The following is a 16,130-nucleotide window of genomic DNA, read 5'->3' as shown; positions in this document are numbered from 1 at the left end:
GTTTCCATGGCAACCGCCTGAACAATGTAGTAGGAAGGGCTATGTCGGTGAGAGAGGGAAATGGAGAGAGGAGAGAATGTGTTCTCCGGTGCACTTGAAGTGTGTGTGCGTAGGTGTGTGTGTGGGTGGGTGTGAGAGGCTACAGAGGGGTAGGCAGCCGCAGGGTGCTGAGACAGAATACACTCTTTATTTCTTTGTCAAGATGAGTCTTTGAGAGCAGCAAAACAAATACGGAAATGTGGAGGCAAATAGAAAAATAAACCGATAAAAAGACAGAATTGAATGAGTTAAGGGTGACGTTCGCAGTTTCTGTGACAATAAAAGATTCACAACGGCAAAGGTTAGGATTTTATGTCTATTTATTTTTCAAAATGAGGTATTTCAAAGTGCTATGAGTTGCAGCACTATATGTACATTTTAAAAGTGAAAAAAACACATCTTATATCCGTTTACCCAGTTCTATGCACCCGATAGTTAAAAATATAAACAAAAGAGGAAGAAAGAAAAAGGCCAGGTACATGAGGATAGAACACATTTGCTGTACAAAAGAATTATATGAGATAAAAGAAATAAAAAGACGAGATAAAGTGATATCTACCGAGAACTCATTTTCATACGAAAATATAAGTATCAAATTTAGTATGTATCAGGTTCACACTAAAAGCATAAAGGTGTGTAGAATTAGTAATATGATACAATACAAAGAAATAGAAAAAAAACAAAACAATATATTGTTATATTACAAAGTTTCATGACTCTCAAAAGTTGAGGCCTTACAGTACTTTTAAAGGTATATAAACTTCCAGTCTAGTTATTGGCAGCTTCCTGACATGTATAAAAAAAAAAACAAGGACAAAATGTATTACAAAACAAGGCAGATCTGAGTGTATTTTGTCTGTACACTATTGTTATATACAAAAGTGTCAGCTAGCAAGGTGCACAGTTTACATCCACTGACTTGGTTTGAGCACCAGTGTGAGAGAGGAGTGAGAGAAAGAGAACCTGTAGTGGCATTGTTTATGTGACCCATAACGCCTCAGTCGTCATAGTGTCTTCAGTTTTGCAGTGGTGAAGGCAAAATAAGTGTGCACTGCGTCTTGTACGTGAACTCTCCAAGCAAAGTGCCCTCTAACACCCGTGCCTGTGGGAATCACCTGATTCCAGGCTGGTGTCACAGTGAGTACAAAAAAACACAAATTATATAAAAAAAACAGAGGAAGGGAAGACTAAGACAAGAGTCCTCTCTCCTTCCTCATTCTTTTCTCTTTTCATCTTTCCTCAATGTGACTGGATTGAAAAAGTAAACCCTAAACATTCTTAACGTCAACAAATGTGCAAAAAAAGTGGCGGCAGTGAAAGTCCGAGCATCCCACCGGGGACCCCGCCCCTCTCCTCTTGGTGTGTGTATCGGCATCTGAAGATAAACGTCCTCTGAGATGTTTGTGTGTGCATTTGTCAGGTCAGGCATATGTGTCTGTGCTGAAATCTATAGGCCTGTGTGTGTGTGTGCATCTAATTGTGTTTCAGACAGACTGAGTCGAGGCAGGGAGGGGGGAGGTCATCCAGGGTATACTGTATGTGAGTGTTTCTGTGTTGTAGTGGTTGTCTGTTAGCGAGTCCTAGCCTGCTCCAGCCTGCGCATCAGCTGCTGCCTGCGGGCTTGGAGCCTGTCCTTCTCCTGCTGGAGCCTCATCTCCTCTGTCTCCAGTGAGCTCACATACTCAGTGGCCTTCTTCAGGATCAGCACCTTCGCAGCTTTCTCGTTGTGCGCCAGCTCCGGCACGTGGTCGCGCAGCGTCAGGAAGCTGGAACGCAGGTCGTTGCGGCGCTGGCGCTCCAGGATGTTGTGGTTGCGCCTGCGCTCACTGTCCTCTGAGTCGGAGCTGCCGCGTGGGCTGCAGTCTCCGCTGGCGCTGCGCTTGCTGCGTGCCCCCGATGCGCTGGTGAGTGAGCTGCAGGATGTGGAGGAAGATGAGGAGGATGACGAGATGGTTCTGGTAGGAGGTCGAGGTGCGTCTGATGTCCTTTGCTTCTTTGGAGGTGGGGCGGGGTCGTCGTCTGAAGCGTACGGTGAGGGGGCGGCGTAGTTGTGTTGCTGCTGGTGGACCGAGCTCCTCTTCAGGATCAGCTCCTGAGGAGCTCTGCTGACGAACCGACTCACCACGCCGGTCCCCCTCGCGTCGTGGCTCTTTGGATGCACAGAGATGGTGACTGTACCCGTCGCCATGGGTGAAGCCTTGTTGATTGTGGAGCGCCTCTTCTCTACTGTAACCACATCAATCTCCTCCTCTTCCTCGTCATCCTCGTCGTCGTCGTCTTCTTCTTCCTCTTCTTCCTCTTCTTCTTCCTCGTCGTCGTCTTCATCGTCATCTTCCTCTTCTGGGAAGAGAAAACACAATGTGTGTGACTTAATCGCTCTGACACACCAAGTAGTTCCACTATGTCATCTATGTACCAGCAGGTGACAGGTATGTATGTGAGTGAGATCAAGAGTGTGTGAGAGTGAGCGCATTGCTCATCGCTGTTCGCATAAGCAGAACTCTCTTAATGCTTAGTGTCAGTCGCTCCTCAACTAATCTACTCTGCAGGTGTTGACACGTTCAGTCTCAGTGCTGAGCAGACAGCAGATTTCTGCTTTTCATTCTCTATCTCTCCTTCAAAACGTCTCCTAATCTTCTCTCCGGTTTTAGTCTGATTCCTTCAAGTCTATCAGTGCAGCCACAGTCACGCTGTCGGTATGTGGGACATTAAGAACTTAACTTTGACCTCTGATGAAATAATAAAAAAACTAGCTTTTTTTCCAGCTAAGCTCTTCGTCTTAATACCTGTGCTGGAATCGAGCTGAGCAGCTGAGACTTATCATGGACTGGCGCCTTTGAAGATGAGAGGAAGTGGCCGATCATGAGGCAGAGTGTGTGAGGCCCAGTTAAAATGCCTTTGTGATAATGGCACTCATTATCAGCTCAGGAGCAACTGAAGAGTGTGGCATTTTACAGCTTACAGTAACCCACTTCAGACACCACTGCACCAGGGTGCTGTCTCAGCACACTCAAAAAAAACACACACACAAAAACTGGGCTGCCATCAAAACAAAGCTGGGCCCAGCTGGGTGGATGAGGGGGCGTGGCTAGCTATACCACATGTGAAGCTGGGATTTAGCTGTTTGGTGTTTCACTCTCAGAATGGAACAGCTCATTTATTGGAGCTGGAAAGAGTATAAATAGAAGGAAGAGGACATACTTTCTGCCTTGGGAAATAAAATAAAGCCACACTTCTCTGCCACTGCCTTACAGCTGTACAACTGTGAGTGGGATGGCCCTTGTTCCCATGCAGGCCTCTTCAATAGAAATACTGGCTTAACTATGGGGATACAACTACATTGTGCAAAGTCTGTGTCTCTTTGATGAGAAAGTAAACACCTGCAACACAAAGAGCGACGCGTCTTAACGCTGCGAGCGGCGGAAGCGCATTGGAGCGGTACTGTGCGCAGGATGGTGGGGCGGCAGACGATCGGATCACCACCCTTTAAGCCTCGGAGCTGGAGCGGCGCCAGGTAGACAGCTGTCGGGATGGAGCGCCTTTCAAAGCCGTCACCCCCTAAAAGAAGCAGCCAGGCCCCTCCGTCCTCTTTTCTTTGCGGTGGAGGAGGTGTTTGGCAAGGCTGGCTGAGTCTACCCTCTGTGCCAAGCTGGAGGCCTTTGTACTGCTGTTTCACAGCGAAAACACGCTGATAAGGACTCGTGAGTGTTTGTTTAGGGAACTCATATGCGGTAATAGATGGGAGAAGAAGTCTTAGGGCGATTAAATACATAACAGCACTAATTTCCCAGTCTAAACACATATTAATTCCTACAGTATACCTCAGAGAAAACAGGAGTGTGTCAATCTGTATTCCTGAGTGTATGGTTTTGTCGTGGTGGGCTATCTTCCTTAGGTTATTATAGCGTAACTCCTGTCCCTTTTCTTGGGGCTAATTTAAGTTATTAGCTGAACTCAAGGCGGTAGTTTGTACAGGCTGTCCAAATAAGTGCCAATTTCTCACCCACTGTGCTCAAATGTCCCTTAATCCATGCGTAATGAAAGGCTTCACGGCATGGTGAGCCAGACACTTTATCAGCTCATCACATTATTGAACACGTTTTCATCTTGCCCTCCTACAACCGGGCCCGGCTGCAGTCAGTGAGTGTGTTGTCTTTTTGTTTGGCTCGGATGCCAACTGAGTTCCGGAAGGCATACAAGTCCCCATTTTACTGCCATCTGCCGGATGAAGAGCCCGCTGATTACATAAACCTCGTTCACTTTGTCATTGCTTATTTGTGTGTGTGTGTGTGTGTGTGTGTGTGTGTGTGTGTGTGTGTGTGTGCGTGTATGCGTGCGTGCGTGTGTGTGGAATGTAACTAGATAATCCGATTCTGAGCCAGTCATATGAACAAGCTCCAGTCACTACAATAATGATGATAAAAAAAAAATAACATAATAACAATAATCATGTTAATAATACTGTTATATTTTAGTGATGGATGTTTTCTTGGCAGCAAAAGCTTTTAGCGCGTCTTTAAATTCTTACCGGAATCATTTTGAGCGCTCCCGTTGGTTGTGGATGTGCTTACGGTCCCGGTTGAGTCCCTGCTGCCGTTCTTCTTGTTGACCGGGAAAGGGAAGACTATCGTGGGGTCCACACACTCTGACACCGAGCTGTGGCTCACAACCTCCGGCGCCTTGACGCACACGTTCCTGGCGCCTGTGGCAGTGGAAATAGCCTTGCCGAGTTTCTCCGTGACCACCCGCTCCAGCTTTTCCCTGGCAGAGAAGCCACTCCACATACAGTCCTGGATAATTATGTTATTGGGGTTAGTATCCAAAGCGGAGCCGAACAGGTCCACATCGTTGGAGGCACCCCAAATATCGTCCTCGGGCAGGAGCAGTAGCTCAGAAGCCCAATCCAGTGGGTCCCCTAAGCCGAAGCCCAGAGGGTCTGCTTCCGGGGAGGCATTCGCCGGCTCCCCCGGTAGCGCGGCTCGGCTCGGGGAGAGGGGCGGAGTGGGCAACAACTCGAATTTCTTCCAGATGTCCTCCCCCGGTGGCGCGGAGTCGGGACCACAGAAGTAGAAGTCGTCCTCATCTGGGTAGAAACACGGTTGTAAGGAGTCAAACTCCAAATCGGAGTTTTTACTTATGATCGCCGGCATTCTATCCCACAATCGAAAAACCTGTAAAGGAACAAAAGATACTTTAGTCTCTAAAAGGAAAGAGCGTCTCTCCCCATTCACTCGCTTATCTATAACACCTGAAAACTATCGCTGCAGAAAGAGCATGAGTCAAAGCCCACACGCAGACACACAGTCTGCTCCACTAAATCCCACACTCACTTCTCTGTGGGGTTTAAAAACCACACAAATCTCAAAGGAGAATGTGCGTAAATGTGACCGTGACGCACAAAGTGTGCAAAACGACACATTGGCCCACCACTCACTAAACATGCCAGAAAATGTGATTAGGACACAAAAAAGCATGTTTACAGAAAACGCATGAAATGACAACAATCCAATCGTAGAGACTCTGTTGTGGGTAAAAAAAAAAAATGTTGAGGAAATAATAACACGTTTCTATGTTTAACCGCTGAAAGGAGAAGATGCTCACCTTGTCCTGACTTGGGATGATAATGTGCGAACCAATTTTTCTCGTATCTCGTAGTCAGAAATACAGACACCAGATTTGGAGCAGTCATCTACTTAGGGAGCACAGACAGTCCTCTGACACACATTCTGGCTGGCTGCAGAGTGTTATACACTCAGTTCTGCTGGAGGACAGCAGACTCCTCCCTCCCAGGCTGGGGGGTGGTACAGTCGGGCTTTGGGTTTGATGCGGCGCGGCAGACAGGCTGGCTGGGAGCTTTCTTTCAAGGTGAGTCGAGAAAAGAGCCTAAACATTGCGAGCAAGAAAGGAAGAGCGTACAAGGAAGGAAGAAAGAAAATATATACTATTGACAGCTTCAGGCAAACAATATTTTCTCTCTCCCCATCTCTCCACTGGGATGTCAGACCCAGGATCAGCTATGAAACAGTCGAAGTAACCCAGGGGCTGTTAGTGATTTGATGTCTTGCTCAGATTGCTCAAGGGCACTGCAGCAGGCTGCTGACCTGGGGGCTTGAACCGTCCAAGTAAATGGGCAGTGTTTTTAAACCAACCCCCCACACACAAACACACAAATTATCCTCAAATATTACCTTTATTTATTTATTTATTGCACATTGATAAAACAATTTGTTGCTTAATGGCAGTATTTAAAAAAAAAAAAAATTGAATTGATTTTTTTTTTAACAGATAAAAAACTGGGCTTAATTAGTCTGTTTTCAATTCCTGTGGTAAAATAATGATTTCTATATATGGCATTTACAAGTATCACTTCTTGTGAACACACACTTGTGTATTATCTCAAATGATGTGTAGAGATGTATTCCTTCACTTCAAATCCTACTGCCATTCTCTTGCTCTCCTGTAGAGCTTTAAAATATCATCATCTCTTTTGTCTGAGGGCCACCAACATCCCTGGATGAAAGGCTCACTGCGCCCTCATATGGACACTCAGAGAACAGCAGCAGATACGCGCACAATCACCCCAAACACAGCGAGCCAGACAGACAAAGACATAAAAACACCATCGATTTCAAAACCCCCACCCCCACGAAAAAATGCAAGGAAAAAAATGCCACTTGGGGGAAAAAATAGCAGACTTCTCTCGGACTGTATAAGGAGCGACATTACCCCAGGCAAAAGGCTGTGTAGGTCCGGGGAGTTTTCAGCTGTCTCCGGGATAAGACAGGATCCGAGACGAGCCTGTTACGTAACCACAAGCGGTGGTTGTAGCCTGGAGTCATTCCCATTCCCTTTTCTAATGACAGCTTAGGAGGAATGGCGCATCTGTAATTATGCGCACAGGCGTACACAGTCCCTGATATTGACTTATTCGGGGAAACGATTGCAGAACGGATTCAATGGCAGCTGTGAGTAGGAAGAATGACACTCTTTTTCATGCAGACAATAGATGATGACGAAACCATTTGTTTGCATTTGTAAAAATAAATCAATAAATATATGTTAATGTATCAATTAATGAATACATTACTGATATCACTGTAGATCCCAGATTTATGAATTTAGTAAAATTACCATTCAATACCAGAAACATACTTTTTAGTCCCCGCATGTAGAAATATTGGGATTTTTTTCCTCGGTTGGGGTTGAGTTCAAACAACCACAGCCAGTGAAAAGTGAGAATCTGCAGCTGTTTTGTTCACAGAGTAGGAATAGCAGGGAGTTTCCTGGGACTGGCTACTCAGCTCTCAGGAACTGGGGAGATGGTTTGGGAGTAAAAAACTCCCCACAGGCTCTCTTATTTTTTCTCAAACTGCTACTAAGCTCTGACCCTCTAGCAGCAGCATCTTCCTCTGCTGTGAAACAGGGCAGAGAGTGGGAGTGAGAGCAGAAGGGAAAGTTGTTTTTTCTGTCCATTGCCGATAGAGCGAGGACAGGAAGCTGTATACTGCTGCTTGTTTTCTGTGGACCAGCAGAGTAAACACTTAAGAAAATAAGCCTGTGGATAGGGGAATATTGGCTTTATGCTGTTGTCTTGGCATAGAGGCAAAGACACTTAGGGGAGGAGTGCATTTACATAAACTGCACACGTTCCCCCACTGATTGCACTTAAATTGCTCAGATGTTGATGCTGATTGTTATGTCTGGTTACTGCTGATTTGTATTCATATCATTAAAGCGCTTCTCACATAAAGGAAAATAAATGAACACTTTCTTCTCCCTAGTTGTCTACAACTTATTGTATTCATTGAATTATTTTTTAATATGTGGCTAATTACACTTCCCCCCTTATAAAGAACCCCCTGCTCACAATGGGACTACCTTGGATAAATAAACTCTTTATAAAAATAGACAAAGAGACGTAGAGAAAAAGGCAGACTTGTCAGAGGTGGACTAATGCTGGCGTCTTTGCCTGTTGTTTTTATGAGAGTCATGGCATGCCTAGGCTTCCTCCCACCATTCACCACTGGACCGGGACATGGATGGTTAAGCAATTAGGCCAGTTTTGATAAAAGATTCATAAGTCACCCCAGTGGATAGTGCAAAGACAAGCATATGCGAATAAAACCTGCTGCAGTGACATCGGGAAAGGCTGTGTTAGGTTAGAGAGCACGCACATCATATCAATATTTGAAGTGTGTGTGTGTGTGTGTGTGTGTGTGTGTGTGTGTGTGTGAGAGAGAGCTGGCTGTGTAGGTTCGTATTGATGTTTTAGTTTTGTTTATAGTGTAAACATTTAGGGATACAGTTGGTATATACAGTCATCACATCACCTCAACTCATCCATGATATGGCATATAATCATTGAGAGTTAGAAATAGATTAAAAAAACATTACAATACCAAATACGGTAGACTTGTATGAAGCAATGGTCTGAATCCACAGAGTGCTTTATCTGGGCAACTTGTGTTCAACTCAGTGACATGGTTTATTTTAATCTTACATGGATGTAGTCACAAACGTTAAATGGACATTTTTATTCTTTGTATTTAAACATGTATATTGTCTTACTGGATTATGGCCACATTTTATAAGAATATCACACATACATTTTATATACACCCAGTTGCCAGTTGATTATAACAGCACTGCGATACATTCTGCCTCCATGAAGCTGTTGTTGAAACTGTTTTGGAGAGGTGTTGATTTAAATGTACGTTCATTTTAGAGGCTGCAGTTTGTGGTACTGTTGGACTGTATTGCGTTATACTGACAGGTGTTTCTATTATTTTATCCACCCCCTTTACATCACCGAGGGTTGGCTTAATAACAAATACCTTTGTATAGTGTAATACAGTTTGACAGCACCTCAAAATACATCCTGCAAATTACCAGAAATATTATAATCTTCATAAATGTTTGGTTTTATTGCAGGACTTTTGTGTCAGACTGCATTAGTTTTAGCTCGCTGTACCGAATAAACTGGTAACTGAGTGTATATGCTACTGTGTTACAGTATTACATACACACTGATTAAGAAAAGATAGCCAAAAACGTTTGAGTAAATCATGGTGTACTGGAGAAGAGTTGTGCAACATGTTTTATGACAGTTTCCATTTGATATATTTAACATGTACTCTACTCCAAAGCAACTAAAATGAGTGCAACAGCAGATCTAATTAAACATTGTTCAATTTATGCAAGCAAAAAAATGCAGTGGTCTGTAAATTCAAGTGGCCAGCCCTTGTGGATTTATAACAAACTAAATAATAACGTTACAGTGGTGAGACATTTGTCACACATGAACATAACTCCCTACATTACACTGCAAACAAAGAGCCCTCTTTCCCAGGCTCTACAAATAAAATGTGCCACTTTAAACAATATAAATGCATCATTTGTTTTCATGCAATCAGAAACTTTCTTTGGTTTTTTATCATTGGGTAATAGCTTGGTCATCATTCTGGTATTTCGACATGTATTTTGAAGTGTATGAATAATCCAGTTCTATTTACAAGCAGAGTCAAACATTTAACAGCATCCGAGTTTCAACGTGATATCATGACTTCACGTAAACATACACACCCACTTTCTTAAGCCAAGTGGCGTGTTATCTGTACGCATTTTGAGCTATCCGCGTGTATGTCTACGCTGTATACAGCGGATTGCAGTCTGCAACGTCAGAGCATAAACATACACGGCACTTTCTAAAGCCACGTGGCGTGTTATCGCGAGGCTACGTGTTATCGTGAGGCTACGTGTTATCGCGAGGCTACGTGTTATCGCGAGGCTACGGTTGGGTTTAGGAAACGCCACACGCGGGTTGGGTTTAGGAAAAGAAGAACCGGTTGGGTTTAAAGAAGAAAGCTACGATTGGGTTTAGGAAAAGAAGAACGCGGTTGGGTTTAGGAAAACAACAAACGTGGAAAGGAAACATTACACGCGGGACACAAAGGAAATGTGACACGCGGGACACAATCCCCTCTCTCCTGGGTGAAAGTCCTGTGTTTTACCCATCCTCCACCCCGGCCAACCTTGCTATGCAGATTTTCGCCCTTTCATACTACTCGCTATGGCGTAAATTCACATGCAATCTCAAGGTAATGTAAGTCAATGGAGGCCAAACGGCGTTGATAAACGCGCTAAAAAGCGAGTATGCATCTTGATAACACGGCAATAATGGTATACGAATTGGCGTGTCATACATACGCCACTTCATGAGATCAGTCTGAGAGTTTTATAAAAGCCTTATGTGTAATTCAGAAACTTCATATATGGTCCATATAGGACCCTGCACAGGACAAGACAAGCTTGTTAACCTGCTAATAGTTCCATATAGCAGCTCAGAGCGCCATACAGTGTCCTCACTCAGTGTGTCTGTGAAAGGCATTATGTCTTCTCTTCTTTAATCATGTCAGGTCAGATTCCACAGTGGCATCTTCTCCTCAAACAAAACCAACTCCCAGCAAGAGGCTATGTTTGACCATGATCCACATCATTACATTTCAGCTCCAGCGAAACCCTCCGCCCCAACACAGTGGAGCCTACACATCCCCCTTCCCCACCCCCTTCACCTCACCCGCAGCTAAACCAGGCATTACCTTATCCCTAAAGCCACTTAACAGCACCCCAATCAAACATCAGCTTCAGTCCCACTCACATCTTGGATCGACATTTGTTTTAGGTCTTGTAATGCCATTTATGTTTGTTTTATTTAATATGCAGGTGACAGACATTTGTTTTACTTCATTGACAGTGCCATGTGTGTTTTGCTTGCCCCTAGGAAATAGTTATTACTAAATAAATGTAATAAAAACAGCAACATTTACAGTTTTCTGTGATTGCCATTAATAGTGATTCACCCAAAGAATACCAAAGTTCAAATATAATTATTCTGTTATCAGGTAGGACTCATGGGTATTTCATTTTCTGTTGATTCACTGTCTTGTTAGAATTGCTCAAGGGTACTCTATATAGAATCTGACTGGCAACTCAGATGATCATTCAGGTAAAAAAGAAGCTCTGTTTTTGTAACGTTGTTGCCAGAGATGACTTCATCAACATTTTGTAAGAGACTTGGCCTTGTAGTGAAAAAGCAGGAGCGAGTTGCAACAAATCCCTGAGGAATTTGTATGAGATCTTACAGTAATAGCAATTCCTCAGTGAACAAACCCTACCAAAACATTTTCTCCAACATCATAAAGTTATTTTAAATATAAACTAGTATGACAAATATTTTTTCCCATGTCTATTTTAGGGGGATATTTTCCCATCAAGTCTATTTTGGGAAGAATAAACTTGTTGAGGAAGTATTTTGGCCTTTTTGATATTGGACTTTTGAGTGTGCCAGAAGTGTGCTTGCATGAAGGAAGTGGCTGCCGTCTTGTTACATCTTGCCTCCAAACTGTGTCTAAGTACCTACAGTTCTACCTATACAATTAAACCGGCACACGCGATGATTCATAGAATATATAAACATCACTTTTTCCACTTTAGTAATGTTTCTGTATGTTTTTGCCAGGATCTCGGGAGTAATCCATTCCTCCCAAGTTAATCCTTCCTGTGACAAGTTAGCAAACATTGAAAATGAATATAAAGGCCCACCCCTCTTAGGAAATAAGTCTTCATATATATAAAGTAACAGAATATATTACAGTAATGCACATCCAATTTGGCACACAAGCTAATTTACATGGGTATATTTCATCAGAATATTAAGCACTGTGAGCTATATCATATCTCAGTGTGAGCCATGATACGGATGCTGGTGTCATTGAAGGTTGCCATTAAAGGAAGTACCAGACAACATTCCATTAAAATGGAAGAAATGCAGTTACCTACCAGTGGACCAGGTGAAGAATGCATAAAGAGATTTCACGCCAATGGTAACTAGGAATCCTCTCTGTGTGGGAGCTTTCTCCGAGATGAAAAGTGATATGCACGTTTTTCTCACCCTTATGCTGAAGTGAAAGTATAGATTAGAAACATGATTATGAGAGGGCACGAAACGAATATATTTACCATCCTTAGATTTTTTCTGTGCATATTTCTTTCATTGATTTTTTCTTAGTGTCCCATATTAGTGGTTTCTGTTTTATTCATTGGATTGATCAGTTGCAGCCTTCAGCGGTTCCCATTGCAGCGCAAATGGCAGGTAATTGTGCATCACTGTTGTTGCATGGATCACATTACCAGTTATAGATCACGTCACGATCATGGATCAATGAGCTTGGCCCTGAAGGTGAACATCATTAGGAGGCCTGGCGATCAACTGGAAATCAATATCGGTGATGGATTAACAGCATGGGCACCAGCAACACGATCCAGTCGGCCCGTCTCTCAATGAAAGAGAGAGCTCCTCTGCCAGCTCACCCAGAGTCAGTTAGACACACACAGACACATACTCTACCCATTTTCTAAAAAGGCTCTCCTGACTTGCACCGAGAGAAACGCTTAGCCCGACTGTTTAAAGTCTTGCACGTAAATTCAGTTTTGCCATGACAGCTTTACAGGCCTGTTGTTGCTCTTTGTAAAAATTGAGACTTTGGTGAGTTTGTAGGGTCGTGAATCAGGGAAAGGAAGCCTTATTTAACTGATGTTGATGTGGGGGTCAGTCACACAGACAGGAGTGCCATAGCCTATTAAATGAACTCTGCTCTAATAAGCAAAGACATACTTAAATGATCAACACTATCTAGCTGTCTAATTGTCTATGTATCTCTCTATTTCCTATCTGTAACTAGCTATTGATTTATGTAGCTATCATGCTCCATTGTTGCTGCATATGCCACTAAAGATCTATCTATTCGATAGCTTGCTAGCAACTTGTTGTGTTAGCACTCTAAATTAGAAATAGTTATGGGTTGAATTAAGGTGCCATAAATACAGTATATGTTGGTTGAGATTAACTTAAAGCTGCTATAATCAATATTTATATATCAGAAATGTATCAAATGACTACTACCTGTTAGCACCAAACAGCAGACACACAAAGTCAGAGGCTAGGTGGTTAACATAGCATTGCATTTAGCAGCTAAACCAACCTGGTCTCACAGAATTCCGTGAAATGAACACGGACCCTTAACTCAAAATCTGTGACAGTTTCACGGAATCGCCGAAAATTCCGTGACGGGCCCACGGATGCGATGCCTATGTAAGTCAATGACAGGCATCATCCGTGGTCTACGCACAGATGACAATTTAATCAACATGTATTCACCAGATCGTATCATGGATTATTTGTATTTCTTTATTATAACGTTATTTCGGTCTATTTCGGCCAGGGAAGCTGGATTGCTTTGTTGTTTATTTATATTTGTAAAACTATAACGCTACATCTAGCAACATATATTTAGATGTTATCATAGTATACATTTCTTTATTTTAATAATATTATTTCGGTCTTATTACCAGTGAAATATTACAGTATGCAGAACATTACGATATGATCCGAGCTACTGACACGCATTCAAAGCCGATATCCCATAATGCAATGCGGGCATTCATTCACAGAATCAGACAGCGATCAGCGGGTTTTTAACGCCAGTATCGCTTCAATGTACATATATACAATCAGTGGTTTAGTCACCAGCAACAACAAGTTGCTCAGCTTTGTTCCAGTAAGTTATGCACCGTAATAACGTTTAAAAAAATCCGCGCAATACTCCGGAGGTGACATGATATGTGCCGCTCGGTGGATAAGAAGATAAAAAATACATAATATTCATAATATTGATGTTTTTGTCTAACGTTGTATTTGAGGATGCAAACAATGAAGATATTAATAATAATAATAAAATACAGTTTCATGTATTTGTCTCATGTACTGTTTGCTCGGCCGGCTGGTGGGCAGCGGCAATCTGAAATGGAATGAAGCCCACTCACGGCAGACAGCAGAAACACAGGAGTCAAACATGTCCCCCCACCCTCCCCGGAAGAACTACAAGTGCACAAGCTTTGTAACAGGTTCTGGGTTCAGGTTCCCCTCTATAGTGGGAGTTGTAGTTTTTAAATATATTGGTATATTTCTCATAATTAGAAGTTGGTAGTGTAGAATTTTGGATACACCCTGGGTTCTTTGGGATGGGGAACACACTGGTGTCATCAGATTTAAAAAATATAATCGTTGAATAGGTGAAAATAGCTTATTACCATATTTGACAGTGCTTACAGTGGGTAAACTTTGGTGACCATATCTACATGACAGCTGAGGTCCAGAGCTTTCTATAACAGCTGGTCCTATGTGTGTAGCACCTTCTGTTGCTAAATGACAAGCCTTCAAAGATGGACTGGGTTCAAGGTTCAGAGGTCAATATTTCAAAGCAGGAGTAATGTACTCTCTTCAGACTGACATATGTTACTGTCCAGGTTGAGAAGTTTCCAACGATGTCTTTGCTATAGTCCTACGACAACGTTTTCATTTTTACTATATCATGGAGACCACTTTGCAGGTGATACTTTATTGTCCCCAGAGGGATATCTGCCTTGAGTTCACACATAACACTGTTTTATCATACAGCTGACATATAATTACAATAAAAAACATAAACAAAGTGATATGCAGCCAGACTGAAACACATTATCAGCCACAATCTATTGCTCATCTTTCACAAACGGTGACAAGACCTACACACAACCATATGCATAAGCTATTCCACAACCAGCCTTAAGCAACATTATTTAAAGTTTTAATTGAGGTAGGTCCAAAAAGGCCTATAGTTTAGAAATATTTAGTTTACATTGGGGTGTCAGCAGAGGATAAGAGCTACTTGGCATGGAGAATAAAGATAGTCAGACCATATTCTCTGTGCTTGCCTGGAGAGACTGGTTTCTATTCCTCTCCACAACCTTCATGACAGTCACCTGACAACCAAACTTTAAATGAGATCTTTTTACATATTGTCATGCTTTCTGACATATGACTATGCTCTGTAATGCAGCCCTGTATAACATAAACCCTCTGATTCACCGTGAGTGTCTGCTCTAAATGATAACACACACTTTGAACACAGGCCTTCCAGCCAGGTGTTGTCCACATGAACACCAAGGTGCCTATAGGATTTGAGCCGATTATTGGTTCATCATTTATGACATCTGATACCCTCTGACCCATGTCACAACGTCACAACAACTGCTCAGTTTGTGAAAAAAATGCCAAAACACATGTTGTACATATACACAAACAAAGCTACATCTCTGTAAACAAAAACCTCAGCAACAATCTGCTTATCCTTTTAATTTTCTGAAATGCTTCCTAAAACTCCTCCCTTCTTAATTTTGAAGGCTATATGGCTACAAGCTGTAACCACGGTGATTGATATGAGGATCATCTTCTGAATATAATAATTAATATGTTAGCCTACCATAAATTGATATTTAAAAAAGTCAGTTATTTGCTCATTTTGTGTTTCTCTGTTCTATGCACCATCCAATATTACCAGGTTCATATTGTGGAATCTGTTCTGTATGTCTGAATGATAAATGGTGTTAATAAAAAATTTAACTAAAAGAAAGTCATTTATTTAAAACAACTAATAATGCAGTCAAAGCAATCAAAGTAAGTCCCACACATACATATGCACATGTTTTTTTTTCTCTTTAGTCTTTGTTATTAACATTCATCAACCACAAAATTAGAAAATTGCGTTTTTAAATAACGATGCATGGAAAATAAAATAAAAAATGCTTCTCTTTGTAAGTAGTTTATTTTTAAGTCAAAACAAATGCTAATAAGTCAAACATAAGCATAAAACACTATTTTTGTATATATATACATATATTTATTGTACAAATTCTCACGTAGGCTACAACGTTCAGCAAGCTTTCACAGACGCCGTGCGGTAATTACTTCACTTCCGGAGTCTTCAGCTGATTTGATTTGTTGTCACAATACATGAGACAAATACATGAAACTGTATTTTATTATTATTAATATCTTCATTGTTTACATCCTCAAATACAACATTAGATAAAAACATCAATATTATGAATATTATGTATTTTTTATCTTCTTATCCGCCGAGCGGCACATATCATGTCACTTCCGGAGTATTGCGCGGATTTTTTTAAACGTTATTACGGTGCATAACTTACTG

At 42.0% G+C, this 16,130-nt stretch overlaps 1 protein-coding gene across 1 annotated transcript; it reads right to left on the bottom strand.

Moving 5' to 3' along the window:
- Window positions 1–341: 341 nt before the first annotated feature.
- Window positions 342–5,780, bottom strand: mycn (MYCN proto-oncogene, bHLH transcription factor). Its single transcript, XM_078274785.1, has 3 exons — window positions 5,641–5,780; window positions 4,568–5,210; window positions 342–2,379 (listed from the first exon to the last, which is right to left on the bottom strand). The coding sequence occupies exons 2-3, from the start codon at window positions 5,187–5,189 to the stop codon at window positions 1,610–1,612; spliced, it is 1,392 nt and encodes a 463-aa protein (XP_078130911.1). The 5' UTR covers window positions 5,190–5,210; window positions 5,641–5,780; the 3' UTR covers window positions 342–1,609.
- Window positions 5,781–16,130: the final 10,350 nt, after the last annotated feature.

The sequence above is a fragment of the Sander vitreus genome, chromosome 18 (assembly GCF_031162955.1).
Source record: "Sander vitreus isolate 19-12246 chromosome 18, sanVit1, whole genome shotgun sequence".
In the NCBI taxonomy this organism is placed as follows: domain Eukaryota; kingdom Metazoa; phylum Chordata; class Actinopteri; order Perciformes; family Percidae; genus Sander; species Sander vitreus.
This window is presented reverse-complemented; position numbering and strand designations above follow the sequence as displayed.

Excerpts from the sequence above, each read along its gene's own strand:
- mycn (XM_078274785.1), bottom strand. The coding sequence starts at position 5,189 with ATGCCGGCGATCATAAGTAAAAACTCCGATTTGGAGTTTGACTCCTTA. Across the intron at positions 2,380-4,567 it reads GAGCGCTCAAAATGATTCCG|AAGAGGAAGATGACGATGAA; the intron begins GTAAGAATTTAA and ends TTCTCTTCCCAG.